At 41.7% G+C, this 27711-nt stretch overlaps 2 protein-coding genes across 10 annotated transcripts in view; both read right to left on the reverse strand.

Annotated features, from left to right (window-relative positions):
* Nucleotides 1–330: 330 nt before the first annotated feature.
* PGM1 (phosphoglucomutase 1) lies at nucleotides 331–27670 on the reverse strand. Of its 2 annotated transcripts, none has more exons than XM_035121582.2 (11): nucleotides 27320–27670; nucleotides 9213–9375; nucleotides 8032–8178; nucleotides 7196–7321; nucleotides 6335–6525; nucleotides 5446–5600; nucleotides 3679–3794; nucleotides 3288–3423; nucleotides 2673–2856; nucleotides 1654–1788; nucleotides 331–1039 (listed from the first exon to the last, which is right to left on the reverse strand). In XM_035121582.2, exons 1-11 carry the CDS (start codon nucleotides 27563–27565, stop codon nucleotides 950–952), a joined length of 1689 nt encoding a protein of 562 aa, XP_034977473.1. In that variant the 5' UTR covers nucleotides 27566–27670; the 3' UTR covers nucleotides 331–949. The 2 variants fall into 2 exon arrangements, with proteins under 2 accessions (XP_034977473.1, XP_034977471.2); XM_035121580.2 differs by lacking the exon at nucleotides 27320–27670 and adding an exon at nucleotides 16088–16555.
* The window catches only part of EFCAB7 (EF-hand calcium binding domain 7), a 61381-nt gene continuing 42959 nt past the window's right edge, over nucleotides 9290–27711 (reverse strand). For 7 of the 8 annotated variants that reach the window (XM_035121578.2, XM_035121579.2, XM_060276850.1 and 4 more), the window contains 2 exons: nucleotides 10781–10923; nucleotides 9290–10303 (listed from right to left, as the gene is read on the reverse strand). The gene's annotated coding sequence lies outside the window, so the exon portion shown is untranslated. The remainder of the gene's footprint in view (nucleotides 10304–10780; nucleotides 10924–27711) is intronic. The other variant, XM_060276847.1, reaches the window with a different exon arrangement.

The following is a 27711-nucleotide window of genomic DNA, read 5'->3' on the forward strand; positions in this document are numbered from 1 at the left end:
GAAAACCGTGTCTCATCTAACAAAGCATAGTGACAGAATTGAGAGTCTGTGGGAAAGAACAAGTGATGTCTTACACAGAATTGTACAGCGCCTGGAGCATTGACTTTGTGAATAATAAAATGATGAAGAAGATGACTGGAGTGAGTAGGGAGCTGGCATTCCAACAAGTATAATATAAAAATATATTAAAATGCTAATATTATCTTACCTAGTTTGGGGTTGGTTTTTGTTGTTGCTCCACTTGCAGCATGACTATATAAGATTGTTATATAAACCTCAGACAGCTGATAATAAAAATAATCCATAATAAATAAAATCACTCCACAGTGATACTGCTTCATTTCTTTAATCTCTTATAACATTTGTATCAATGGTGAATTTTGTGTATGGCTGGCAGTGCAATCTTTGTATGGGACAAAGTTCAATTGATACTTGTTTTTCTTTTAGAAACAGGACATTCCATGGTGATTGGAAAGACAGCTGTTCACAGTGATTGTACATTTGGTTGCACAAAGCTAGCCTACACATTTTGTTACACAAAGAAAGCCTACACAATCACATTGCCAATAAAACCAAAGAAAACCACCTTTGTGCAGAGGATCTCCTAAGAAAGGAAGAGTAATGTTTTTCCAGGGTTTACTCCCATTGTTGTTTTTGTATAGCCACATCTTACAATTCCTGCTAAACCAAAAGGCAGTGTATACTAAGTAAGTCCATTGCACGAATAATAAAGGTAACAGGTGACATTAAAAAGACAATGTATATCAGCATACACATAGTGTAAACTTTAAAAAAATATCACATCTATCCTTTTATAGTGCTTTTAAATACAGTGCTAGCTAGCATTTTTAGGAATAAACTTGATAACAGCAAGGAAAACTAGCTAATTCCAATTGACAGCTGCCAGTCACTCCATGAAACCTGCCCCAAATGGCTTCACGTGTTACATTTATGTGATGACTGTGGGGCCGGTGCGGCCTGTTCTCTCATGAAGCTGTGAAAGTTTCAGTGCAATGGAGATGAGGGGAGCCAACATGACCTGCAGTGAAGGGAAAGAGGCAAACATCAGAGAAATAAGTCAAAATCCTGGAAACAGTGCTACGTTTATTATTTCATCCTATTCAGCAGCACTGAAAAGATGGATAAAGCTAGAGATCTAGTGGCAGACTTTAGGGGTTCCAATTTCAGTGGCACCCTGTGCAACACCAAAATTTGAGGGGCCCTTCCTGCCTCTCACTTTCCATTCTAAATCATTGTTCTTGCATCCCCTGAAGCACCCTCTCGACTCAGCGCCCTAAATCTGCCTCTGCTTCATGGCTATAATCATCCTATGCAGTGCAGACTCAATATTGGTTTTAACATTACAAAATCATGATATGCACAGTTTTCACTGAATGACAACTTTCTAGCACTCATAATTATACATTTAATAAGCTTTGGTACTTTGTATGCCTTATTATGACCCAGGACTGTCTATGCTTCCTTTTTTCACCTCCCACAGTCTCCGCTACAAATAAATCAAAAATTGAGCACATTTATGAAAATCTGTATCAGTTAGTCTAATGATGAGAATCTAAGCACTCCCACCCCAGAAAAGGAGTCTCAAGGACAGGTGGAACAGAATGAGGTCCAGAACTTGGCAATGAAACCTACCTGTGGATCTTCATATATTTTTGGCGCATCCTTTTCATAGCTATCAATATACAGTCGCACAGTTGCTCCAGCACTTCCTGTACCACTTAGTCTGAAGATGATACGAGAACCATCAGCAAAGATCAGCCTCAAACCCTAGCAGAGAAAAACATACCACAACAGTTTTCGCGGATTGCAGAGAAACAAAACATTTCAGATTGCAGAGATACAAAACAGTGTGTATATGTTTGTGTTTAAAAAACCATGTCCGACAGCTGGTGAACTACCCTCTTTAGTGATCCATGATATATTGCTGTTTGGGGGACAAGAGTCCCAAATTTTATTTTTTGCTGAACAGAGTGACACATGCTAAAAAGATGCATAAAAGAAATAATATTATGTATGCCATGAAGCTATATCTCTTGTGGTTCCTTTGTCCATTAATTATTATCCAGCTAAATGAACTATGTGTAAGGAAAACTCAGGGAAGGCAGACACCACACAAAATAGAACTGGACAAGAAAGGGGCAAATAAACATAAGAAAAAGAGCTTCTAGAGCAGGCTTCCTCAAACTCAGCCCTTGAAATGTTTTGAGACTGCAATTCCCATCATCCCTGACCACTGGTCCTGCTAGCTAGGGATCATGGGAGTTATAGGCCAAAAAACATATGGAGGGCCAAGTTTGAGGGAGCCTGTTCTAGAGCTTCTAGACCTCAGGAGATGGAGGGCAACATAAGAGGCGTTTATTTTTAGGACATTATCCAATAGAAATTGTGATTATAAGGTTCTAAATTGTGTGAATTATTGTTTAGCATAATAGCTCCTTGTAGCCATGGGAAGAACAAAAAAGTCTATATGGCTTCTATGCTTCCCACAGGTGACCAGGCATGGTCTTACCATAACAAAATGGAACTAAATACACACAGCTTACTTGGGGGGAAAATGTACCGGTATGTCTAAGGGCATCATTATAAATTGATTTATAAGGCAAAGCGTATCTTTCTAGGAATTTAAATCTATGAGTCCATCTTTATTCTACCTGGTTCCTTGAGATGCTTCCATCCACAGGATCACTGTACTCAAAATTATCAGCTTTCTCCACAGTGTAAGATTTGTCCCCCGCTGATAACTGCTTCCCCACAAAAGAACGGTCAAAGAACATCGTCTCTAGATCCTTCATCATCTTGTTGGCACCATCAGCATCCACTTCTTCATAGTCATACCTAGAGGTAGTCAGGGAGACTTTAATAAGACAGAGGGGCAAATATGACCAGTAACCCCCACCATCCCGACATGTCTTTTCATGTTTAGCTTTTTATACAGTCTGTGCTGCGGTGCTTTACTAGTAAACCTTCTTGCGCTGGATTAAAAATAAGGGGCAGTAGGGAGAGCTCTCTTCGTTGGTTCCTACTCAACCACCCCAGCTCCTGAATCTGTAAAGTGGCTTTTGGTCCCCCTTCCCATGTGCCACATTCAAACAGGTTGTTTGATCAATATTTTAACATTTGGTGCAGAATCTGAGACTCCAAATTTGCAAAACAGTTCCTTTCACGGAATATGGGACTATGGGAGTTCTGCTCGTTCCAGCTAACCACATATAAACTGTGTGGCACTGCCATAACATAATTCTTATGTGAAATGTGCTAATGCTCACCTTGTGAAGAAGTTACGCCCATATTTTTGCCAGTGGTCTTTCAGGATCTCCTCCACACTCTGTTTACGGACAGCAATGATTGACAGCCATGCCAAGACTGCCCAGAGTCCATCTTTTTCACGGATATGGTCAGACCCTGAAGCACACACAAATCAGACAAATGGAAGAGCAGCACATCCAGAGATGGTGTCTTAACTGTTATTCCCGCCCCCCCTTAAGAACCGAAGTTACATTTTATAGTAGCTTTTTATGTTTTAAACAATTGTTCATGTTGTTTGGATATTGGTTTTTATATTATTGTAGTTGGTTTGGTATGTTGTGGTTTTCTGTTTATAAGGCGGGGGTACAGAAACTGATATAAAGCAACTGGATATTGAGGCTGCTTACTTACCAGTACCAAAACTCTCTTCTCCGCACAGGGACAGTTTGCTTGCGTCCATCAGATTTCCAAAGAACTTCCAACCCGTCGGAGTTTCATACAAAGCAATCTTTGTCGCTTTGGCCACCCTGCGAAAGAGGTCAAGAGAGAATCACCAATGTTTAACTATAGAGAAGAACAGCTGTTATTGGGCATTCCACTTAATAAACCAAAGATGCAAGGCTCATTTTGGAAGTCAGCCCCTTTGGGCCATAGCTCAGTGGTAGAACTATTTTGCATGAGGAAGGTTCCAGGTTCAGTCCTCGGCATCTCCAGGTAAGGGTGGGAATGTCCCCCATTTGAAAGAGCTCCTGCCAGTCGGTGTAGACCAGCGGTCAGCAAGGTTTATCTTGCCTGGGCCAGATCAGTCCTGCGGAGATCCCTCCATGGGCCGGATCATGTGCGTAAGCATATGCGCCTGTGATTTTTGGCGTCTACATCTGCGCAGGCGCAATTTTCGGCATCTGTGCATGCACAGACGTGATTTTTGGTGCCGTGGAAGCGAGTCCCTGTGCTGTGCTGCGTCGGTATAGCGCAGCGCGCGAGTGGGCAGCGCGGTTTGGGAGCGGCACGTGGGCCGGTCAAACTACGTCTGCAGGCCACTTCCAGCCCATGGGCCTTAGGTTGCTGACCCCTTGTGTAGACAATACTGATCTAGATGGACCAACGTATAAGACAGCTTCCTGTGCTTTTTAAGAGCATGCTTACCTTACTCAAGCATCAGCTAGGAATGGATGAGCTGGAAGTAATCAGATTCCAACATTTTAGACAAAGAGGGCCTTGAGAGAGGCCAGGTCCCAAAGGTCCAATGCAACTTGATCTGTGTGCTGAAAGGGGCTCTTTGGATTTGGCCTCCCTAAATAAAAGCCCTTCTTGCTGCACGGCAACACACTTTTAACATGGGAGAAGAGTCCCAAAAGTAGCTTGCCTGGCAGATTTGTTGTTTATATAATAATATAGTAACAACAACCAGAACCTTACTAGGCATGTCCAGTATCTTGAATCCAAGCCAACACTGCTTGCAGTACAGAACAACAATTAAAAATACACTAAAAAAACAAACACTTTCCTGTGTGTTCAAAAAATTTATCCTCCCCCTCAGCTAACAGACTGGTCACTGAAATTACACATACAATAAAACCAATTAAAAACTGTTAAAAAAACAAATCCATTTAATAAATGCTGTAATAAAAAATCTAGCCAACAGTTAAGAACCACTATTTGAAAAGAACAGGCATCAGTTAAGAAAGTACCATCTTAAAGAGAAATTAGGGATGCTATAAATCTATTAATTTGGTTTCATGTCCCATGACTCCAAAGAAACCTTCAGTTCATGCGGCCAGTTCTCTCTGCACAGAGATCATCCTTACGCCTGTTATTACATAATTCAATCCCTACAAGCATTCCCAAAGCACACACAGGAAAAGAGGGTGCACAGTGGCTCCCGGACATTTAATAGTTGTGGAGAAGAGTGAGTTTTCAACATGAGTAGTTTATCAGTCGAGCCATGTCAACTGAAGTTCTCTCTTGTACACAGCTATTAAAGGTGCCGGAGCCCTGTTCTCTTTCGCATCTGGCCATCCAAATAAGATACAATGTGAGAGTGTAAAACATATTCATTCCTAAGTCATGGTTCACCCATAATTTACATAAACCATCCTTGATAGTCAACTAACAGAAAGGAGGAGCCATCCGAAGCAGATGAATCAAGCAGAAGGCCTTCCACATCTAGAATCTTACCTGTCAATTGCTCCACTTGTTGGCATGCTCCGGGCAAATCCTCGAACACCCGTCTGCTGAAAGTAAGGAATACTGAAGATATTTGCAGCGATAACAGCGACAGAGTCTGAGGGATTAACAAAGAATCCATGTTTTCCAAGTATCATGTTGCGATCCTAATGAAGACAGTAAAATAATGATAATAGTGGCAATAGATTGTTACCTTCTTGATACAAATGGCTGGAAGAAAAAAATCAAAAGTGTACTCTGCATAAACTCTAAGGGTAAGATCAAGTTTAAAACACATTGACAATACAATCCAGGATTCCAAGAGAGAGAAGGTGGCAAGTGAAAAGCACCTCGGAACCTGACCTAGCTGGACTGTCCCTTCCCACCTCCAGGCCCCCAGCTGTTCTGTGGGAAGGATTGAGCATCCCTATAAACATTGATATTGTGGTTTTTAAAACATGCATTTTGATGTTACTTACATAACATAAGTGGAATGCATAGCTGCCAAGTTCTCCCTTTTTTTAAGGGAAATTCCCTTATGCTGAATAGGCTTCCTCACGAGAAAAGGGAAAACTTGGCAGCTATGGTGGAATGTTTATGCTCAATTTAACACCTTGTTCACCTGGCACTCTCCAGATAGTATGCAGGAAGATTGCCACCATAGAGCTTTGCTCAAAAAATAAATACAAATTACAACCCTCTAGCTTATAATTATTCTATAAGTAGCATACAGTACTGAACAAGTTCCCCTTACAACTCCAGAACATAGCAATTAATTCATCCTAGATTTCAATATGAGTTCTGCCAATGATAGGTCTAGTCCAATTCTTCATGTTCCACATGTTGTCAGGAACAGTCCTCTCCTCTCTGAGAGAACCAGGAGGAAAATAGCTCCACATACCCCATCTCCATCAAAGGCTGCTCCAAAATCATATTCTCCTGTCTTCATGGTCTGGACCAGATCAGCAGCATAGGTTAAGTTTGGATCAGGATGGTGACCACCAAAGTCCTCGAGGGGTATGCAGTTCACAGCAGAATTTGCTGCTGCTCCAAGTTCTTCACAGATGATCTTTTTTACATATGGGCCAACAACTGATTTAACAATGAATGGACAGATAAAACAGAAACACGTTGAAATTACTGGCAATCAAAAGTTTATTGTATTCTTTAAAAGATTTTGCTATAAAATGCATGTGGTTAAGGAATGGTTGACTGCTCATACACATTAAAGAGGTATTGATATGCTTCACACAAGTGTTTCAACAACATTTAATATGCACAAAATTGTTTGGGTACATGAAGTTCAAGAGCAACACTGGACCAAGACATTTTGTTGCCCGAGGCAAGATGGCACTCTCCCCTTCTACAAACAGAGGCCAACCAAACTAGAATTTTCCTTGAACACTGGCAATGGAACAGCTTCTTTCATTGTACCTGACAGCAGCAGGCTAACTCTGAGGGTGCATATCACACACAACTCCATTCACTCTGTGACCTTCAACACCTGTCTCACACTGCCTAATAGTAGTGACAGCCCTGTTCAGGAGAACCTTACCTCAAGTTCATGGAACAAAGAAGAGGAAGGTGGAAAACTTGACAGTATTGTAACACAAGGCCTGTTTTAAATGGCTTCCTCAAGCTAGTGATGGTGCTTGGAAAAAAGTCTCTCTTCCTCTCATCAGAATATGAAATATATCTTCAAGTTTTAGAGTAGAACATTTGTACTTTTTCAGTGGAAGTGTCCCTATTTAATCTTTCTTACCTCCATGCATAGCATCTAGCCGAATCTTTAGATGGTTTTGACCTGAGAGTAGTTCTTTCAGTGCACTAAAATCAAAAATATTCCTCAGCATGTTAGCGTAAGCTTCCACTGAGTCCACAATTTCAACTGAAAAATAAAACAGAACAACCCACAATTATTTGAAGAACCTGATGATATAAAAGATACAAGTAGATACTTTGACGATAATTCGGCAACAGTAATAGGGGAAACGCCTAAGAGACGTGCTTACTGTATATATACAAATATGGAACACTGCCACTTTTGAGGGAGGAGTACAAAAGATGCACAACTTCAGGAAACAATCCTCATCTTTCCAAACTTGTATGTGCTAATATGACCCCACAATGGAAAATAGTGTTTGAGATTTACAACTTGGTCCTTTGTGAAACTGCCCAACATTTTTGTGTACACACCCACTAGCACAATCATGGCAATATTTCACGATTACCAAATTGTAAAAGTGGGATATGGACGTAAGAGGCAAACTTGGATAGATCAATTGGTAGTTCAAAATGGAACCAAACAAGTTAGCGTTTTACAAAACCAAAAACATACATATATGTGTCTTTGTTGTCTGGGCTGATTACATGTCCTCTCATTCAGGAGAATATGGGTTGGGTCCAGAGTTGAATCATGATTATCTGTAAGTCTACTCTAAGCAAGGAAATGAAGTAAGTCAAGCATGTCTGAACCCAATCCAATTATGTTTCCTTTTGAGGCTTTCAAAGTTGAAATAATACTACAATACTGTATTTAAATTGCTAACTATTGCAAGTGAGAGCCTTCGTTAATAAGAGAAAATGGATTTTACTTGCCTGTAAATGGTTTAAACTTATTCTCCAAGTCAAACTGCTGCTTTCCAATGGTACTGAGGTCTACATTTAGATCTGGACATATAGCATACTCTTCAATAGTCTTGCTAATTTGGAAAATTTTATCAGTAATTCCTTCAGGAGCAGGCCCTAGGGAGAAAACAGATTTTTATGGCAGACCACAAAAGATATGCTCAGATATGCTCTCAGAGTCAGAGATATAAGAGTGTGCCTCTGGAGATAATGATAAAAGGAGGTAGATTTAATATATGTGCTCAGAACATTAACACAAAACTGTTTGCATACCGTGTTTCTCATATTATAAGACATGTCTTATATTTATTTTTTCCTCAAAAAAACACACTATGGCTTATTTTCAAGGGATGTCTTATTTTTTTCCTCCTCCTCCTGCCGCGGCCGGCATTGCTGCTGCGCCTATCACTATGCCTTATTTTCGGGGTATGGCTTATATTCGCTGAATGCGTAAAAATCCTGCTATGGCTTATTTTATGGGTATGTCTTAAAATATGAGAAACAGGGTAATTCCCAGCACATCAGTGGTAAAAGAAAGCTACAACATCCTACGATACAAAAGGTGTGTATGTATGTGTGTGTGCGTGCGTGTGTACACACACTAAAGAGTGTTTTATATTTAAATGGACAAGTCACTCCTGTCTTCATATGAAATGAGTATGTATTGGCAGTGTAGATCATAGAAAAAAACAGCACCTTAAATGGAGTTATATTATCATTGTTTTTCTTTAAGGAAAACCTTGTTTGCTTTTTAACCCAAGCAAGACGTGTCTGGGTAATGCAGCATTATCTTACAACAAGGGTAAGCAATGTGGTACCAATGATTACAACTCCCATCATCCCTAACTATTATCCATGCTTGCAGGGACTGATGAGAGTTGTAGTCCAACAACCTGTGGAGGGCACCATATTGGCTATCCTTGCCTCAGAACACGCATTGCTGTGGCACTGCTGAAACTAAGTGTAGCATTCTAACTGCACTGCTCAATGTCTACAATTCCTACCTGGTTTCCCCTTCAAATTCTCTCCCTCTCCCTTTTCCTCAACTTCTGCTCTACCCTGAAGCAGCCCACCCCATGGATTTAACAATAGTCAAGAAAGAGGGAAGCGATCACAGGTGATGAGTAGGATTGGCAGTCAGAAGTACTCACCTCCATTTGAAGTATTGAATTTAATGCCAAAATCCCCATTAGGTCCACCAGGGTTGTGGCTTGCTGTCAAAATGATGCCGCCAATTGCTTTTATTTTTCTAATAATGCAGGAGACGGCTGGGGTAGAAAGGATTCCATTCTGTCCAATTACTAAATGGCCAATCTGAAAGAACAATTCAAGGGAAGGGGAAACAGCAGTGCATTAGAGACATACGGCTTGTGAACATTTAAAAAAATGGTTGCTGTACATCAGGGTAGCGAACATAGTGCCCTGCAAAAGTTGGACTATAGTTCCCATCCTTGATGGCTTCCCATCCTTGATGGCAGTTGGAGTCCAACAACATCTGCAGAGCATCATGGTGGCTAACTCTATATGAGCAAATCCTTTCAAAGAGTCTTAGAAATACTGTGCTGCATCATTATTTTTTAAAGGCGGTTTCCCATGCACTACGTGGAGTGCAGCAAGTTTCTTTTGAGCTCTAATATTCCACCATAACTTTTTAAAGATAGGTTTTATTTATATGCAAGTTAAGAATATAAAAAATAAATACTTACAAATAATCAAAAAGAAAAAGTTCTCCATAACTTATGACTGTGTTCTTACTTAACTCGTATACCTTTTGGATCACTCCCCAATTCTGCTGTTAATGACCTATCGTTAACATGCCTAGGGAATGCCATGAACATACCATCGATAGTAGTTAGCTATTTCGAGCCAGGTCACTAACCTGGTTTAAGGATTAGGTACTAACTCCGACCCCTTTTCACAACTAACTGGACCATTTTTCATCTTTCAACACAGAACAATGCAACCGATCTCATCAATAAACACACTTTCTCAAGTCTGGCAACATTCTGATGTTTTCTACCTGCTTTTAAGATAAATAGGGCTGATACTTTCCTCCCCACTTAGGTATTCTGGTGCTTTCCTGTTAAGAGTGAAGAAGAGCTTTGTGTCTCTCTTCTGACCCCTTGGGGTGAGAGCTATGTGAACTTCGACTTAGCTGGCCATATTCAGGAGCAGTAAGTATATTGATAGCTTGTTGTGACTCTTACGTAAGTTCATAGGAACTTGCTCAATTAGGATGCAACTGAGAGGGAGGGAGAACAGGAGAGGGCGGAAATTGGTATAAGTTACAACTCAAACATTAGACATGCACATTTCAATCTCATTTCCTGCAGCTATCCAAACAGCTCATTTGTACATCCCAAAGGTAAAGAATGTCCCTTAGCAGAACATAACCATGAAATCATCCACATATATATGTATTCTCTCTCTCTCTCTCTCTCTCTCTCTCTCTCTCTCTCTCTCTCACACACACACACACACACCACTAACAAGTCACTACTATCTACATTATAGCATTTCCTAAGCTCCAAGAAGTAGGGTTCATCATGTACTACACAAGAGTTTTCTGTAGATCAAGGAAAAATGTTTAAGCAAAACCTATTTCATCTGCTGCATTTCCTAAAGCGGAAAATAAATTGATTATTTGAAATACCAATTCAAAATAGATCCATTTATATAACCTGGATGGATTCTATCATTTTAAATTGCATTGCGTTACCTATGTTCTTAATCAAATTCATGTCAGAGTACATCTCCATTTTTCTTTTCACATGGCTGGCTCTTGGGCCCTTAAATAGTAAAGATCAGATTCCCCAGTCAAGCTAGTTGCTGTCTGTAGTACCATTTTCTTCTTTAGAACATCTATATGACAGGAAGGAAACCGGAACGACACATCAGCAGTCTAAATGTGGCTTCTACGGCCCTGTAAACCATCCTATAATTACAAGTCCAATTATAGATATCACTGCCTAGGCATGCCAAGTCAGGGAGCTACTAACGTATTAACTTCCCTTAATTAAATTAAATCATCAAGTAAAAAACGGAAAATACATTATTTAACTGAACGGCCATTAACAGTAGTGTAGTCCCATAGGAGCCAGTGAAAAATAACCAGCATAAAAGGTAATGAATCACTTCTCAAGAATTTGTGGTCTTATTTGGAAATCCTTTGGATTCATCATTCCTAAAAAGGTAATTGTACCTGCCTCTATCACCTACTACTGCTCACACCTAAGACGTGACATGTTCATCTCATAAGAAGTTTATATTTGCAGGTGTTCTTGGAAGCATATTTCATTTAACCCCCACAACTACTGATGACTGAAGGCCATAAATATATTACCAGATGTTGAAAAACATTTCACAGAAGTACAAACATTTAATAAAATTGTATTTAATGTATTGGCATGGCAAACCATCATGACACTCACAAATAAATAATGTGAGGTGATCCTGGTCTTAAATTCAATGACCTAAAACATTGCTAAATTAAGAGCTTTCTAGAACTAAAGCCACAAGTGTAGCAGCTGTGTACTAAATTACTTGCACAAAATAACCAGTTTCAACAGACTTTAAACAAGTATGCTATGGACTAGATTGCAGTTTAGTTATCATTTGGATTAAAAAGTCCTGGTTTTTTGTTTCTTTTTTCTGTTAGAGTCGTAATTTTTGGCAGGGCAATTTTTCCATTATAAGAGAACAAGGGAGGTGTTCGTGGTGAGTTCCAGCACTTCTTTTTCTAGAAAAACAGCACTGATTTTTGATGAGATGGAAAAGTAACCCTTTTTAGAAAAACAAACGTATCTTGGTTTTTCAGTTGGAAGATACAGTGGTACCTCGCTTAACAAACGCCCCGTAAGACAAAATTTTCGCTTAAAGGAAGGATTTTTCTAGCGGAGGTTGCCTCGCTAGACAAATTCGTTTTATGAAAAATTCATCTAGCGAATCACGGTTTCCCATAGGAATGCATTGAAATTCAATTAATGCGTTCCTATGGGCAAAAAAAAAAAATTCAAAAAAATTCAATGCATTCCTATGGGATTCGCTAGACAAATTTTTCGTTATAAGAATAGACCCGTGGAACGAATTAAATTCGTCTAGCGAGGCACCACTGTATATAGGATTTTAGCCAATACTAGTCCAACTCAGAGGAGGCCAATTGGAGTTCATATACATGACTAACTTAGGTTTATTACTTTCAATGGGTCTACTTTGAGTAGAAACTTAGTTGGATACAACCCTGCAGGAGAAGTCAACATAACACTCTTCCAGTCGCAGACATTTCAATTCACCTGATGAAATTATCTCCCCCAGCTCTCCTCTCCTTCTCCCACATGCTGTTCTGGTGGTTCTCCAGACCAGCTGATAATGGGGGTTGTCTAGGGGTTCCATTGCACTAGTGGGCCTTGTTGCCCTGGGTCCTGCAAACGCACCTACTTAATTGAATCCAGTCCATAATAGCCATTGTCTGTGGGTCTGCCAAGATAATTGGATCTGGGCTACTTTACTGACAGATTTGGAAGCTGAGCTCAAGAAAGTTAACACCCCTAGTGGCCAATACCCTGAAAGAAAGACTGATAGTAAGCAGAAAGGGGCCCAAATGAACAGAGCAGTGGCGAAAGTGTAGAACAGGGGTAAGCAACCTAAGGCCCGTGGGCCGGATGCGGCCCTATCGCCTTCTCAATCCGGCCTGCAGACAGTCCGGGAATCAGCATGTTTTTACATGAGTAGAATGTGTGCTTTTATTTAAAATGCATCTCTGGGTTGTTTGTGGGGCATAGGAATTCATTAATCCCCCCCAATATAGTCTGGCCCACCACATGGTCTGAGTGACGGTGGACCGGCCCACGGCTTTAAAAGGTTGCTGACCCCTGGTGTAGACAGTGATGGAGTAGAGGGCGGAGGGAGAGACCTCTTCAATCTTTAAGAATAAATCCCACAAGTACAAGACATTCTAAAATTTGTTGTCAATTGGTGCCAAAGACAACTGTAGCACAACAGAGCAGAAAGGTCATGTGCGGTTAAGTGCAGGAGGGGACTTGTTTGTATCAGCCAATGGCTACTGCACAATCTTTGTTCAGCAAGCAGAGGGTGCTTACCCCCAATCAGCTGCGCAGAAGCACAGGATGGGGGGAAATAAACTGTACAAATTGCTGCGTCAGCATGGGACAGTCATGGGCTTTGGAATTCTCCACTAAACAAATCCCTGCCCTGGCAAACAGAATTAAGTACTGCTTCACATGTGAGTTTCCTACAGTCCTATGGTAACCTTAAGGCTTGCTACAGAAGGTCTTAGATGACTGACATGCTCCCATGCTCAATAGCTTCATGTTACAATTTTACAGTAACTCATTTCTGTTCCATTTATTCGCTTGACCTATTTGGCCTTTGTAAATCAGTGTAGACTTGAGTGCACTTTAGTTCACCGGGTTGGATCTTCGCCATGCTTGGAGTAGAACTTGATAATTCCCATTTATTTCAATGGAGCTACTGAAAGCATGGCTAAATCTTGATCCAATCCATTGACTTTAACATGATTAACACACACACACACACACACACACACACACACACACACAAGCTGTTCACTGTAAACACATCCTATGTCCCTTTTAAAAAAAATTGGGGGGGGGGGTTATTTGGTTGTTTTTATTTTGATTATGTATTTTGTGGTTTTATATTCTGATTTTATTCTGTAAACTGCCCTAAGACCTGTGGGCATAGAGTGGTATATAAAGTCAATTCAAGTCAATAAAATAAAATAAAATAAAATAAATGATCACAGCCTGTGGGTCTAAATTGTGAGAACGAAACAACACACCTTCATCACTTATTTACTTTCCTAAACATTTTGTGATTCAAAGGTGGGAGAGAGAGGGACAGCTGCAATTATTCAGTTTCTAACCATGGTTCCTCCATACTGCTGAAAACTTAAGAGAGCCTGTTCCCTACTCTCCAACCTCTTTTGAAGCATAGCAATCTTAAGAAGAGCCAGCTGTATCAGAACCATGGCCCATCCTGTTCTCACACAGTGGCCAACCAGATGCCTATAGGAAGCTCACAAGCATTTTATCATAGAAGCATTCGACCTGGTAAGATGTTGCCTTTAAGAACCACCCTTGGTAATAAATTGCCCTAATCTAAGATATCATTTGGACAATGGACTGAAAGTTTTGAGCAGATACTTCCAAAATATTTTATTTGGGTTATCCCTTCACACATCACATTGTTATACAGCATTCACTGCCATAAGACACAGTGATTGGTGCCAATCTAGATTGTGTGGGTTTTTTTTTTTAAAAAAAGGGATTAGACACATTCATGAAGGATAAGACTATCAATGGCTACCAGGAATGATTGATGTACTGTACATTGCCTCCAGTATCATGCCTCTGAATACCAGTTGCTAGGAAATGACAGCAGGAGAGGACTATTCCTCTTATTCTGTTTGCAGGCTTCCCAGAGGAGTCCGGTTGGTCATTGTGAGAACAGAATGTTGGACTAGATATACATTTAAAATGATCTTTCTACAAGATATGTACTCAGTCCCGTCCCCCCCAAGTTTACATGTGGTTTAATAACCAGTTGCAATTGCCTGTCCCTGAGAACTCTGAAGCCAAAACTGCCTGCATTAAAATGCAGCATTATATGAGAACCACCACCCTCTTATGTCTTAGGAGGGGAGGCACAGAAACCTGAGGCTCCCTGGGGCTTGTTCTCATCATGCTAAACTAAACAATGCTAAACCATTATCTTCTACATGCCCTTATGAATTACTTGATATCAAATTCTGGTGAAAAACTATTGATTTTAAAACTGATTTAACCACCAATGTCAGCTTTCAGGCATCCGTGTATGGATAATGCAAAACCTCCATTGGCTAGAATGCATATTGATTTCTCTTCTACATTAACAATATTCACATGTACACGCCAGAGGTTCAAATGCAATTTTAACAGTATCCTTCCAAACTTTCCCAATCAAATAAAACTAATGATTTAACTGCCGTTTACCAAACCAGTGTTTGAAACTCCCATTGTTCTAGGTGCCATTTTGTGACAGGGAATATCATTAGCGCAAGCCGTTTCTGAGCTCTGGGCGCAGTACTGCGCTTTAAAACTGCAGAGTGTACGGAAAGGAGGACCTTTTTCTGCCTCCCCACTTCTAGCTACTCTCTGAAGACTGGAGAAGAGACTTTCCTAAGAATATTAAGGGGTGGGCAGGGGAAGGACTAGACCATGTGAAAAATGAACATAATATTTTAGCTGCAGTTCATTCATTTTCAGCTTTGTATTCTTGTTATTAAAAAAGTGTGCCTAGACATTCCGTTGTTGCGCCCATAACCCAGGTTAAGGTACCATTTAGCTCCTAGCTTTCATATCTCAGTTTCTAACATTGTACCAAATGATAGAAATAATTCCTAACATAAGGATTTATCTAGAATGGAGGCTGACTCTGCATCGCTCTAACTTATCCAACAGCATGGTTTTCTAGCAATTCTCATAACACAGCTATTTATATCCATTGAGAAACTGAAAACATGCTTTGTCGATTCATCTGAGTACCTCTGATGGAGAATGACAGAGCTTTGGCTACTCTAAGCAGAGCAGAGGAGGGGAACGATGAAACAAAATCCTCTCGAGCAATCACACACTTATAACTATACTATACAGTACCACAATATTTGCACGTTAATCTAACACTGAAATCCACTCAACAACCAACCATTTGTTGTCGACAACACAGAAACAATAGGAAATAGTTCTACATTTCCATCAAAACCCAACTTTTCAAACCTAGACTACGGAACAACATAAATTTATAGTTTCCAAGATTGCTAAGGCAACCCCCACCCCCACATCCCACCAATCACCATATCTGACCCTAAGTAGTCAATTAGTAGCATCCAGATAAAAATGTGTAATTAGTGCATTATGAAATGTTGAGAACTTTTAACACGTAAAGAGTCAGCACATCAGAGAGCTGTTAGGTATTAGAGATGCAATCACATTTATGATATACCAACCCCATTGGCAGCAGCCATCTGAACTATCAGTGTTATTGCATGCTTATTAAAATATCTCCCATCTCCTCCAACTACCATAGTAGATCCTTGTCGATCTCTTAGGTCTATGGAGAAAAATATACTCTGGATAAAATTGTGCAGGTAATTTAGGTTGGTCTGAAAAACATATGTCTTCTTCCGTAATCCACTAGTTCCTGGTTTCTGGTCATAGTAAGGTGCCGTTGGCAAAGTCAAGATTGGCAATGGACTGTCTTCCATGATCCTTTTTCATATAAATACATTAAAAAATAAAGATAGAAAAATACAACAGTGAAAAAATATATTTGAATCAGCCTTGATACTGGTAATAGCAGATCTCTTGGTTAGAGGTTCAGTTAAGTAGCTCTGTACCCTAAAATAGCTCCTTGAACCTTCTGCTGAATGTGGTTTCTGTAACTGAAGAACTTTTCTTGCACTTGCTCTGAAAGATCACTGTCAGAGAGAATACATCCAATTCCACACTGCAATCCCTGAGGAAAAATGGATGTTGTAGAAGTCTTTAAAGCCTTTTGATCATGACAGCGACAGGGCTCTGAGCTCCTGGTTGTCACCACAAGCGGGAATTAAACGCAATGAAATCTGTATGACATTCTTTTTTGGGTAGAGGAGATGGGGAGAGAAAGCTGTTTAGTAGGTCAGCTCCTCAGTCAGAAGCATTGATTGATTTGTCACCAGGCTGAGCTCTCCAAACCAATGCGAAGCTAGAATTGTTTCAGCCAGATAAGCAGGTTTATAAATTGACCGCCTGGTTTCCAGTTGTGGATCCTACTTTAACATCGTCTTCATCAAGAGGCAAGTATGTTGAGAAGGTAAGCCCTGTTAGACGTGTGGTAATGTAGTGCGAAAGTTATTTTGTGGAGTCTAGCATGTAAAAGGTCACTCTTAAAATGGAAGTCAGGACTTCTCAGTTACCTACAGTTTCCTTAGCCCTCTGTTATTTTAATAACTAGAAAACTCTCCAGTGTCAAAAATGCTTTGCGTCATAATGTAAACTGAGCTAATATAGCAAACAGAAGAGTTATTGGCAATGCCAAATTTTGCACCCAATTTTCAACCTGTCTTGGATAAAGTGCAGTACAGTATAATTGCTTTGATTTCTAACACTTCATTCCAGATACACCTAATTTTAAGCTGATCATAGCAACTTTATTAAAAATGCCATTTGCTTGTATATAAAAATGTATTGCAATACATATGACAATCTAAACAACCCATTTGCTTTAACATTCATATTGCAAACAATTAAAAAAGAAAACACATCTCCATTCCATAGAATAAACCTGAAACATTTATCTTAAAAGACAGAAACACAGTGCCTTTTAATGGGTTTTAGAGAGTTGTGTGAGGAGCTCAAAATGTTTTGCACAAGAAATTAGGGCAACCCTGTAGCAAGTAAAAGTTGTTGTTGTTGTTGTTGTTGTTGTTGTTGTTAATACCCCACCCTTCTGACAGGGTTTCCCCAGCCACTCTGGGCGGCTCCCAACAGAATATTAAAAAGACAATAAAACGTCAAACATTAAACACTTCCCTAAACAGGGCTGCTTCAGATGTCTTCTAAAAGTTGTTTATTTCCTTGACATCTGATGGGAGGGCGTTCCACAGGGCGGGTGCTACTACTGAGAAGGCCCTCTGCCTGGTAAGTCCCTGTAGCAACACAACTTCAGTCCCTTCAGTAATATTGTGAACTGCTATGATAATTCGCCTTTCATGGAGTTAATTCTTCCCATTAGGGTTGACCAGACATGTGGCTCGCAAGCCATGTATGACAATGGGCAGATGATGTACCTTACAGCTCTTAATTCCTCTGCAGGGGCAAAACTGGGGAAAAGGTAGAAAAGACTGAAGGAGCAGCTCCTAAACTAAACTGCTTGGGGGAAATGGCCCCTAAATCAGCACCAACTAAGCCAGAATGAGGAGAACGAGATGGCCACAGCAGACAGCTAATTTCACAACAAACCCAAAGCATACATAAATTTAAAAGCCTGACTACCGGTAAGTCTATCCTGTTTTGCTACCAGTGTGAGACTGCACTCTTTTATAAGTGGATTTTACCATCTTTCCATCTCCTTTTAAGATGTATGCAAATCAGTAATTACAGTGGTACCTCGGTTTAAGTACACAATTGGTTCCGGAAGTCTGTACTTAACCTGAAGCGTACTTAACCTGAAGCGAACTTTCCCATTGAAAGTAATGGAAAGTGGATTAATCCGTTCCAGACGGGTCCGCGGAGTACATAAACTGAAAGTACTCAAACTGAAGTGTACTTAAACCGAGGTACCGGTATGAATGTATATAGCCAGGATGGAATTGTATATATTCCCTCACTGTAGCCTCACCCTTAAGAAGATGACTGGCCCAATATATAGCATGGAAAACATCAAGTTTTAGGTAAGGGAAGAAAGCAGTGCTTTGTTTTGTTTTGTTTTTTGTAAAACCCTGTCTGTATTGAAAATTGTAGAACACATGCACTTGGACTTTGCAATGTGGTTATATTCATAGGTAGAGGCTTTCTTCTTGTGGTACATACGTGCAAGTGCATGTCCCAAAGGGAAACTGTACATTCCTGACATAGAATAGGCTCTCCTTTCAGATTATTAAACAGCTAAGAATCTTGTGGCCACAAAAACTTGTGCCATAATAAATTTGTAAGTTTATAAGGTGTGACCAGACACTGTTGTTTCTGCCCATTCTGGAAACTATTTCTGGTTAAGGTAGGCCAGAATTCAATGATGAAACCTTTGGTATGGTTGAAGCCAAAACTTTGGGAAAAGAAGTTCCCCTACTATTTTCTATTAGCACTGGAATACTTTTTTTAAAAAATTTCTCTGTCACAAAGAACAGCATCAGCAATGACTGGAAGGAACAAAAGGAGAAAATCTCTGCTTCTGTTTAGAAGAAGAAATACTGTAGTCGCAACGTGGTTTTTTTATTTTTAAAAAGCCTATGTTTCGGAAGTCACACTGTTTATTAAATTCTGTCACAACTTAAAATTACTGCTGCCATTTCTGAGATTGGCTAGTTAGTCTGCGTTAAACACTACTTCTGAAGTTAGGATGGCTGACAAGAACAAGAAAGGCTAACATTAGGATCCTTAAAACAATTTCATCTCAATCCTCCAAGTCTGAAGATGCAGAAGTGTTTATCTCACTAAAAATAATTTTCACGTCACACTGGGTTATGTATTGCATGTACTGTATATGCTAACTGTTGTAGCATTCTGCATGTGTTCATAATCTCATTATTTCCATTTTTCATTAACTTGGTTCATTCTACAGTTCAAAAAAAATTCTTTTAAAAAGTTTTTGGCCTTGCAGTTCAATTCATTAAAAAAGAAAAAGAAAAAGAAAAGAATCTGGAACATATGGCTTACTATCCCTGATGCCCCCACCTCCTACAGACGCCCATGATTACTGATCCGGATACAGCTCTGCTTGATTCAGCAAAGCATCCTCATTCAGCTGATAGAATATAACTTGGCTCCCCCTGGTGGCAGTCCTGGGTGCTTTTTGAACAGGTCTTGCTTCTCTCAGCTGTAATGCAGATAGGGTGAGTAATCTATCCAAATGGCTTTAAAGAGAGTTGTGGTGTCACTGGTTCCCACCCACTCCCCTGGGTGGTTTAATGCTTCCTGAGGTAGTGGAAGTAGCTCTGCCTCTGTTGTTCCTGGGAAAAGGAAAGAACAGCTCTCCTGAAGCAGCCTGCCAGGAAAGCCAATGTAGAGACCTTTGCTGTCCAAACACAGCACTAATTAAATTTACAAGTTAAAAGTAGGTAGCCGTGTTCGTCTGCCATAGCCGAAACAAAATTTAAAAAATCCTTCCAGTAGCACCTTAGAGACCAACTAAGTTTGCCATTGGTATGAGCTTTCGTGTGCATGCACACTTCTTCAGATACACTGAAATGGAAGTCACCAGACCCTTATATATAGTGAGAGGGTAGGGAGGAGTATTACTCAGAAGGGTGGTGGGAATGGGTGATTGGCTGATAGGTGTGGCAAACCTGTTTACCATACCTATCAGCCAAACACCCATATACATATACATCTACTCTGAATTCACACTGAGCACAATGGGATTTGTTCCTAGGTAATTGGGTAAAGGACTGCAGCATGAATTTATTTTCAGACACACTAACTGGGCACAGACATCCCTTTGAAAAGCATGATCTGCCATGGGCAGAATGCTGATTGACACAACCACTTTTTTACTTAGTAAAGTTCCTTTAACTTTACCATTTCACTCATTCAGTATGCTGAAATCCTCCTGTGTATATGTCAACATGTGCCCAGTTCAGGCCTCATTATGTGCCAGTTTAGACTTTGAAACATTTGGGAGCAACCCAACCTTGGATGCTATCAAAAGGTTGCATAAGACCTGTTCAACACTAGAGACCCTGTGAACTATGCTCCCACATACTAAATTACAAGATTCATTTGAAGTCAGAGAGAAAACTTGTCTTAGATTTCAACAGTTCATAATTTGTTTTTGGGACGGTGGGGGGGGGGTCTTTGCAAGCATAATACTAAAATCTGTGGATTGACTAGAGGAAAGCCATTTCTTTTTTAAAATGTAAAGTTATCTCTACTGCATATTCAGAAATGTGCAGATGTATGTGCAATGCAGCTTTCAACACACATTACAAAAAGAAGAAGACTAGGACTCTGTGTGACCTAATTTCTTACTCATCCTTCGCCACTTGGCATTGCTATGACATAAGGAGAGGCACTGCTATTGCTCAGTCTTCTGGAAACACGCCATGTTCCAGTAAGGTCCCCTGGGTATACTTCCAAAATCTGGACAAACCAGCCTTTATATTTAGCTGGAGCCAATCCTAAAGTTTGCCCATTTGTGAACTCCCTTCTTCCAACAGATCTGTATATACACTTCCCCGTGTTCTGAAAACTAATGTTTAAAATTAGTGCTGAGCTGTACTACTAATCTCTTTTCGTCTAAAAAAATTACTCATTCCTTCTTAAAAACTTTTTTCTAAAACAAGAGTGAGGAACACACACCCCCCCCCCAAAAAAACCCTGTATAGAGCTGCATTCTCTCAGGGGCAATCTGCCAGGGGTGGACAAAGCCAGTGTTAGAAGCAGGTGGTGCCCTTTTCCCTCTAACACCTACTTTCATCCACCTTCACCCCTCCTCAGTGTTCACATTAAATTAGACCAGGGGTGACATGAAAGCAGACCACAGGTTGCCGACCCTGTTCTAGAGCTCTAATTCTGAAGGACCTCTGTGGTTAAGGAATAACAAGTTTGCTGTAAGATCATTATACGTCTGAGGGGGTGGTTGAAAATTAAAGGACAGCACCCCACTTTTATGCTGTGGCTTCTTAGTAAAATGCTATTGCTTTTGAGGGAGGAAGGGGAAAAAGGGGAGGGGTGAAGTAGCAGAAAGAGACAGGAACAGGCAAGGGTGTAGCCAGGATCAAAACTAGGGGGCGGGGCAAGCCATGGCCGTTCAGGGGCAGGGCCAAGGCACGGGAGGGGAGGGGCCACGAAGTGGGAACATGGGCGGGGCTACAGAGCCAGCGGGCCCGACAACATCGTGGCCGCAGCAGCGGCCACCTTGTGCTTCTGGGGCTGGCAGCGTCGGCGGCTACCCTGCTTGGCTGGAGAGGACGGGAGGGTCGGGCAGGTGAGAGGGGGTGGCAGGGCAGGCGAGGGCGAGGCAAGGCATGGCCGCAGTCACGACAGCTCCGAGGCGTTGCTGCATATCAGCATAATATTTCAACATGTCGTGGGTTCAAGCCCCATCTTGGGGGAAAATTCCTGCATTGCAGGGGGTTGGACTAGATGACCCTTGTGGTCCCTTCCGACTACAATTCTATGATTCTATTGATATATTACCATAGCATATGCATTATTCTGCTTTCTTGAATTGTCCTACTCCTAGGCATAGCAGCCAACTCCTAGAGGCCTAGGTGCCCTCCCCCCCCCATTACTGGTAAATACCGTATTTGAAAGAGTCATCCCCCATGTTGATGGGCTTTCTATGTGGGGCTTACGTGCCCCCCCCCAGTATTTTATTAAGGATGGAAGAGGGAGGGAAGGAAGGAAGAAATAGAGAGAGGGATAACTCACATTTGTGGGTGCCTCTGGGTGACGCTGTGATGCTGGAACTCTGCAGCAAGAGGAAGATACCGGTACGCCTGTACAGGAGCCTTGTAAGCAGCTTTCTCTCTGCTTAATTTACAGCAGGCACGTCCAACAGGTAGATTGTGATCTACCAGTAGATCACTGGATGTCTGTGGTAGATCACTGCTAGATCACTGGCACCCCTAAAAAAAAGCTCACCCAAAATTTTCCTCCTCCCTAAAAAAAGCTGTACTATGACCTGAAGCCCTAAACAAAAATGGGCCTCCCTCCCTCCTAAAAGAAGCTCAACAAGTTTGACCTAAACCCCCCAAAACAGGGCTTCCCTTAAAAAAACTCAACAGCTTTGACCTGAACCCCCCAAAAGGGGGTAGATCACTCCCAGTTTTAAACTCTGTGAGTAGATCAGAGTCTCTTGGGAGGTGGCCACCCCTGATTTACAGTATACAGATGCAGGAGGAGGGGCAGACACTGGAATACCACTGCTTTTTATAAACATCACTGTGTCTATCAAAGCTACAGCCCCCCCTTTTCTTATTCACTTCCTTTTAGCCTTGCAGAGCCACCTTAGTCAATGCACCCTCATTAAATCGCCAATAGAACTCTTAATGTGATCCCTGAATGCTCATTAACAACTCCCACTGAAGAACAATAGGGTGAAGTGGTGAGCTATCAAATCTTGCCTGAAAGGCAATGGACAATCTGCTCCATTGTCTTAACTGCTTAACTACCGGTAGCCACTTTGCTTTATTTATTTGATGTGTTTTTGTTACAGCTGTGTTCCTGCCCATCCCCCAAGCAAGCGGAGAGCTAAAGCAAAGCAATAGCAAAGCCCTTTCCACTTCAGTTTTTGGAGGGGAAAAGTGCTGGTTATGGTCTGTAAAATACATTACTTTTTTGCTTCGGGGGGGCAGCTGCCCCCCGCCTATGCCCATGGGAACAGGTAGCCTGCTCAGTTTTATTTTCTTCTGTGCCCACCACCTATTCAAGCTCTGCCCATACCTGGTGTACAGGCCCCAAATGAATACCTGCAAAGGAATGCAGTTGTTGGCATAGAAAGGGATCGCCACATCTATTGGATCTTCTACAGAAGATCAGCTCCAGCCCATGGATTAATCTTGGCCTGCCATAGGCCAAAGCTGGCCTGCAAGCCTGCTTCGCCCAAACCACAGCTACCTGCCCATCAGCTGACATATGGCAGGGTTCAGCATGGACTGAACTCTCTGCTCATCAGACATGTAAGCACCACTGACTTAAATGGAACATGTACTCCTATGTAAGTAGCATACAATTGCAGCCAAAAAAACTATCCATTTTGGTTTAAAATTTCCAAGTGCTAAGCAAACAATAAAGTTGCAGAACTAGGAAGCATACCTCCAAAGCTAACAAGGCAGTTGACTCTTTGGTTAGTCTACTGAGGACAGACTAATCATGTGCTATAATTAGGTCAGGCAGAAAAAACATCCAAAGCACAGGTAATATTTATCAAGTTTCTTAGGGCAACTTCAAATCTTGCACAGTGGACAATGCACATTATTAAACTTAAACAAATGTATGTTACATGGGTGGGTGCACACTCATATTCTGTAAAATAGGGCCACTTTACACCAATTTGGGAAGGTGTATGCATGAAGAGTGGTATATAAATGCCTAAAATAAAAAAACAAGCACACACAACATAAGAATATCTATCTGGATCAGGCCAATGCCCTCTCTGTTCTAACACCCTGTTCTCACAGTGGCCAACTGGATGCCTATGGACAGCCAGCAAGCAGGACCGGAGTGCAGCAGCACACTCCCCACTTGTGATTCCCAGCAAATGGTATTTAGAGGCATATTGCCTCTGTCTGTGAAGGTAGAATGTAGCCATTGTGGCTAGTAGCCATTGATAAGCTTGCTACCAAATATTCTGTCAACGGTGAGTTTCTTGCTGAACACATGTATGATCCATGTGCTTCCACTGAACTCACCTTTAAAGGTGCTGACCTTTAAAGCCCTAAACGGCCTCGGTCCAGTATACCTGAAGGAGCGTCTCCACCCCCATCACTCTGCCTGGACACTGAGATCTAGTGCCGAGGAACTTCTGGTGGTTCCCTCGCTGTGAGAAGCCAAGTTACAGGGAACCAGGCAGAGGGCCTTCTCGGTAGTGGCACCCGCCCTGTGGAACATCCTCCAACCAGATGTCAAAGAGAAAAACAACTACCAGACTTTTAGAGGACATCTGAAGGCAGCCCTTTTTAGGGAAGCTTTTAATCTTTAAGAAATTAGTGTATTCTAATATTTCTGTTGGAAGCTGCCCAGAGGTTACTATTATTATTTATTCCAAGCCTGTATTTGTGATTTTCAAACTTTGGACTTAAAATTTCCTAGGGCAGGGAGTGACTAAGCCCAATTGGGTGGGGGCTGATCCAACCCCTCCAGTTTGTCTGTCCCTGCTGCCTGCTTCCAGCAATTTTGGCAGTAGTGGCAGGGGGGGGAGGATGTAGATACAACACTGTATGTAGATACAACACTGGAGCCCAGAACCATTATTATTATTATTATTATTATTATTATTATTATTATTAGTTATTCACCATATTTTGCCCATGGCAACCCAAAGCAACCTACAACCAAACAAATAGACAACCCCCCGTCCACCGATACAACCAAGAGGAAAAAGAAATACATTAAAAACATCCCACCCTCTTCTAAAAAGCCACAAAAAGGCCAAAGGCCTTTCCCAGTCAGCAAATTGTTTATTTGATGAGCAGAGTAGGGGCAGTAACCCTGGATCGGCTGAGGAGGAGGGGTTGTGTGCCTGTCTGATTGCTCATGTGTGTGCATATAAGAGTGAGTATGGGCACCCACTTTAGACCACACCCAGCACTGGCACGAAGCCCCTGAAGGACTAACCAAGGGTTACAATGGTCCTCAGGCCAAGAAATGGTAAGCACTTCTATCCTAGGGGCAGCACCGTATAAAAAAAAGTAGTACATATGAACACAAACTCAAATTTTGAGCCCAAGCATTTTAAACCTTTGAACAATTCAATAATTAGACCATTAAGACTATAAATAATGCAAGTACAGTAGGTATGTAGAGGGAGACAAGAGCAAATGCAGCACAAATGATAAGAGACTGAGCTACAAAACAGTAAATCTCCAGTTCAAATCCCACTTCTGTAATGAACTCCTTAGATGGTCTTAGACATGCTACTCTCCCTCGGTCTCAACATTTACAATAGGGGGATAATAGAGCTGACTTTCTTTAGAGAGTTGTTATATTACAACTAGATAACTTATGTGACACATTTTGAAAGTGCCAAACAAATGTTATTATGTATCCCAGATTGGTTACAGGCATAGCCACACTTTGGCTACTAAATGAAATCACCATAGACTAGAAATGCAAACCCATTACTTTGCAAGTCACAACCTAGTAGTGATGCATGGTGTCCCATCAAGGGTTCATTTAACTCAACAATACTGATTCCCTATCTGGTACTGGGAAACCACAAGGATTGTCAGGGTCTGTGAGGCTGCAATGCACGGCTGGTGAACTTTGCACAGGTTTTCTTTTTTATTGCTACCGTAGGTCTCAGCTTGTGCAGGCCTTTACAGAGATAGAATAAGAAGCCCAGATATCAGTCTTACAAGTTTTATCCTTCTCCCTTGGAAAGACATACATTTACCTTTAAATAGTATTGGGCAATCTATTTACTTTCAAAGGGACAGAAAAACCTACTGACTTATTGTTCCTGCCCCATTAGCATTTGTTTGAAATATGTACCTGAAGAATAATTTCTTTGAATCTATGCTAATCATCATTTTAGTTCCTGTCTGGGGAGAGGCCAGCATTTTTGCTGCTAGGGAAGCGAGGCCTTTTAGAACCATGCCAAAGGGCCTAGCAATGCACTTGGCATTAATGCTGCCTTCGGGGGAGGGGGCAGGGGTGGAAATCAAGAGTTTTTAAAAATATAAGAAGTGGATTTTTAACTGTCATGAGGAACATAACCACAAGCTTTTGCACAATAAAGGTCTTTGCCAAAGGTCACGCTTGTGCAAACATATTAAGTGGTAACTTAGGTCCATTTGCAAAGTTTCAAAAATCCTACTTTATTTTAAATTGAGGGTCACCTTTCAACTGATTTGTTACAAGCTGCATGTACTCCTGCAGCAAAGCAAGAGAAACCATATCTCTAATGCCTGAAAGGTTAAGCTAAATGTCAGAGATTGCCGAGCCTTTTGCAGTAGGCAAGAGTGCCATCACAAACACCCCCCTCTAATGGCAACGAACGAACGTGTGTGTAAAAATAATTAACTTACCTAAGCGGTACCTCAATCCCAACTTGCTCTAACTTTACTGGTGCTTCATTCTCTGTTAGCAGTTGCCACAGTCACAAGAAGCATTCTCTTAAGGGGCACTGGGGACATCTTTTAGCCTAGAGCACATCACTTGTGGTTGTCATTAAGGCAACACGAAATGGAAGAGAATGATTAAAAAAAGAACTCTGTAGGCAGGATAATTTTTTTCCTTTGAATTTGATACTAGAAATTTGTATTTGTTTTAGGATTTAAGCTTCAGGTGTGGAATTAGTTTTCCCTTCCTACCAACTTAGACAAGGATTTTAAATTCTCCCATGGCTATTTCTCTTGCTTATGACAATGCAGTGGTGGTTCCATTCACTGGCAAATGGGGGGGGGAAGGACGCATAAAAGGAAGATTAGGAGAAATGAAACTTTATAATGAAGCATACAGCCACTAGCCTGTGGATGTGCACAGAGCCCACCAGAGCACACAGAACACAACCCAAAGCCTGATTAGCAGGCCCCAAGATGACCAGGAAGCAATGAGAATGGCTTGTGGTGACTGCCTGCTCATTTCGTTTTCCCTCGAGCAATGAGTTCTCCCGCGTGCCCAGCTTCATTTCACATGCCTGTGTTTGCACTACAGCCGCGGGGGCCGAGAAAGCATGAAGGGAGGGCAGAGGGTGACCCGAAGCCCCGAGCTGCACGCAGCGCGCCCAGAGGGAACCTCCGGTGCCCGCCAGTTCCTCCAGCGCGTTTGCCAGGGCGCCTAGAGACCGGGACCCCCGCGCCTCCGGCCCCCCTTACCCCGTTGGCGGCGGCGATGCGGATGATGAGCTGGATCGCCTCCTTCATGTAGAACCTGCCGTCTCCCCCGACCACCAAGGTGCCCTCCTGCCTCTCGGCGGGGTCGGTGGTGGAGACAATGCTCTGGATAAAATTCTCGGCGTAGTTGGCATTGCCCTGGAACACCTTGACGCGCTTGCGGAGGCCGCTGGTGCCGGGCTTCTGGTCGGTGTAGGCTTTGGTTTTTACGGTCACGATCTTCACCATGGTGCCGAGGGCTGGAGCTGGAGCTGCTGCGGGCGGGCAAGAGGGCGCGCTTGGGGAGCTGGGCTGGCTGCAGGGCGACTCTGCCTTCCCCCTCTCCGCCTCTAGTATCAGCTGCGGGGCTGGGCTTCTGCTGTCACCTCTCACAC

This window comes from Zootoca vivipara, chromosome 7 (assembly GCF_963506605.1).
Source record: "Zootoca vivipara chromosome 7, rZooViv1.1, whole genome shotgun sequence".
NCBI classification, from domain to species: Eukaryota; Metazoa; Chordata; class Lepidosauria; order Squamata; family Lacertidae; genus Zootoca; species Zootoca vivipara.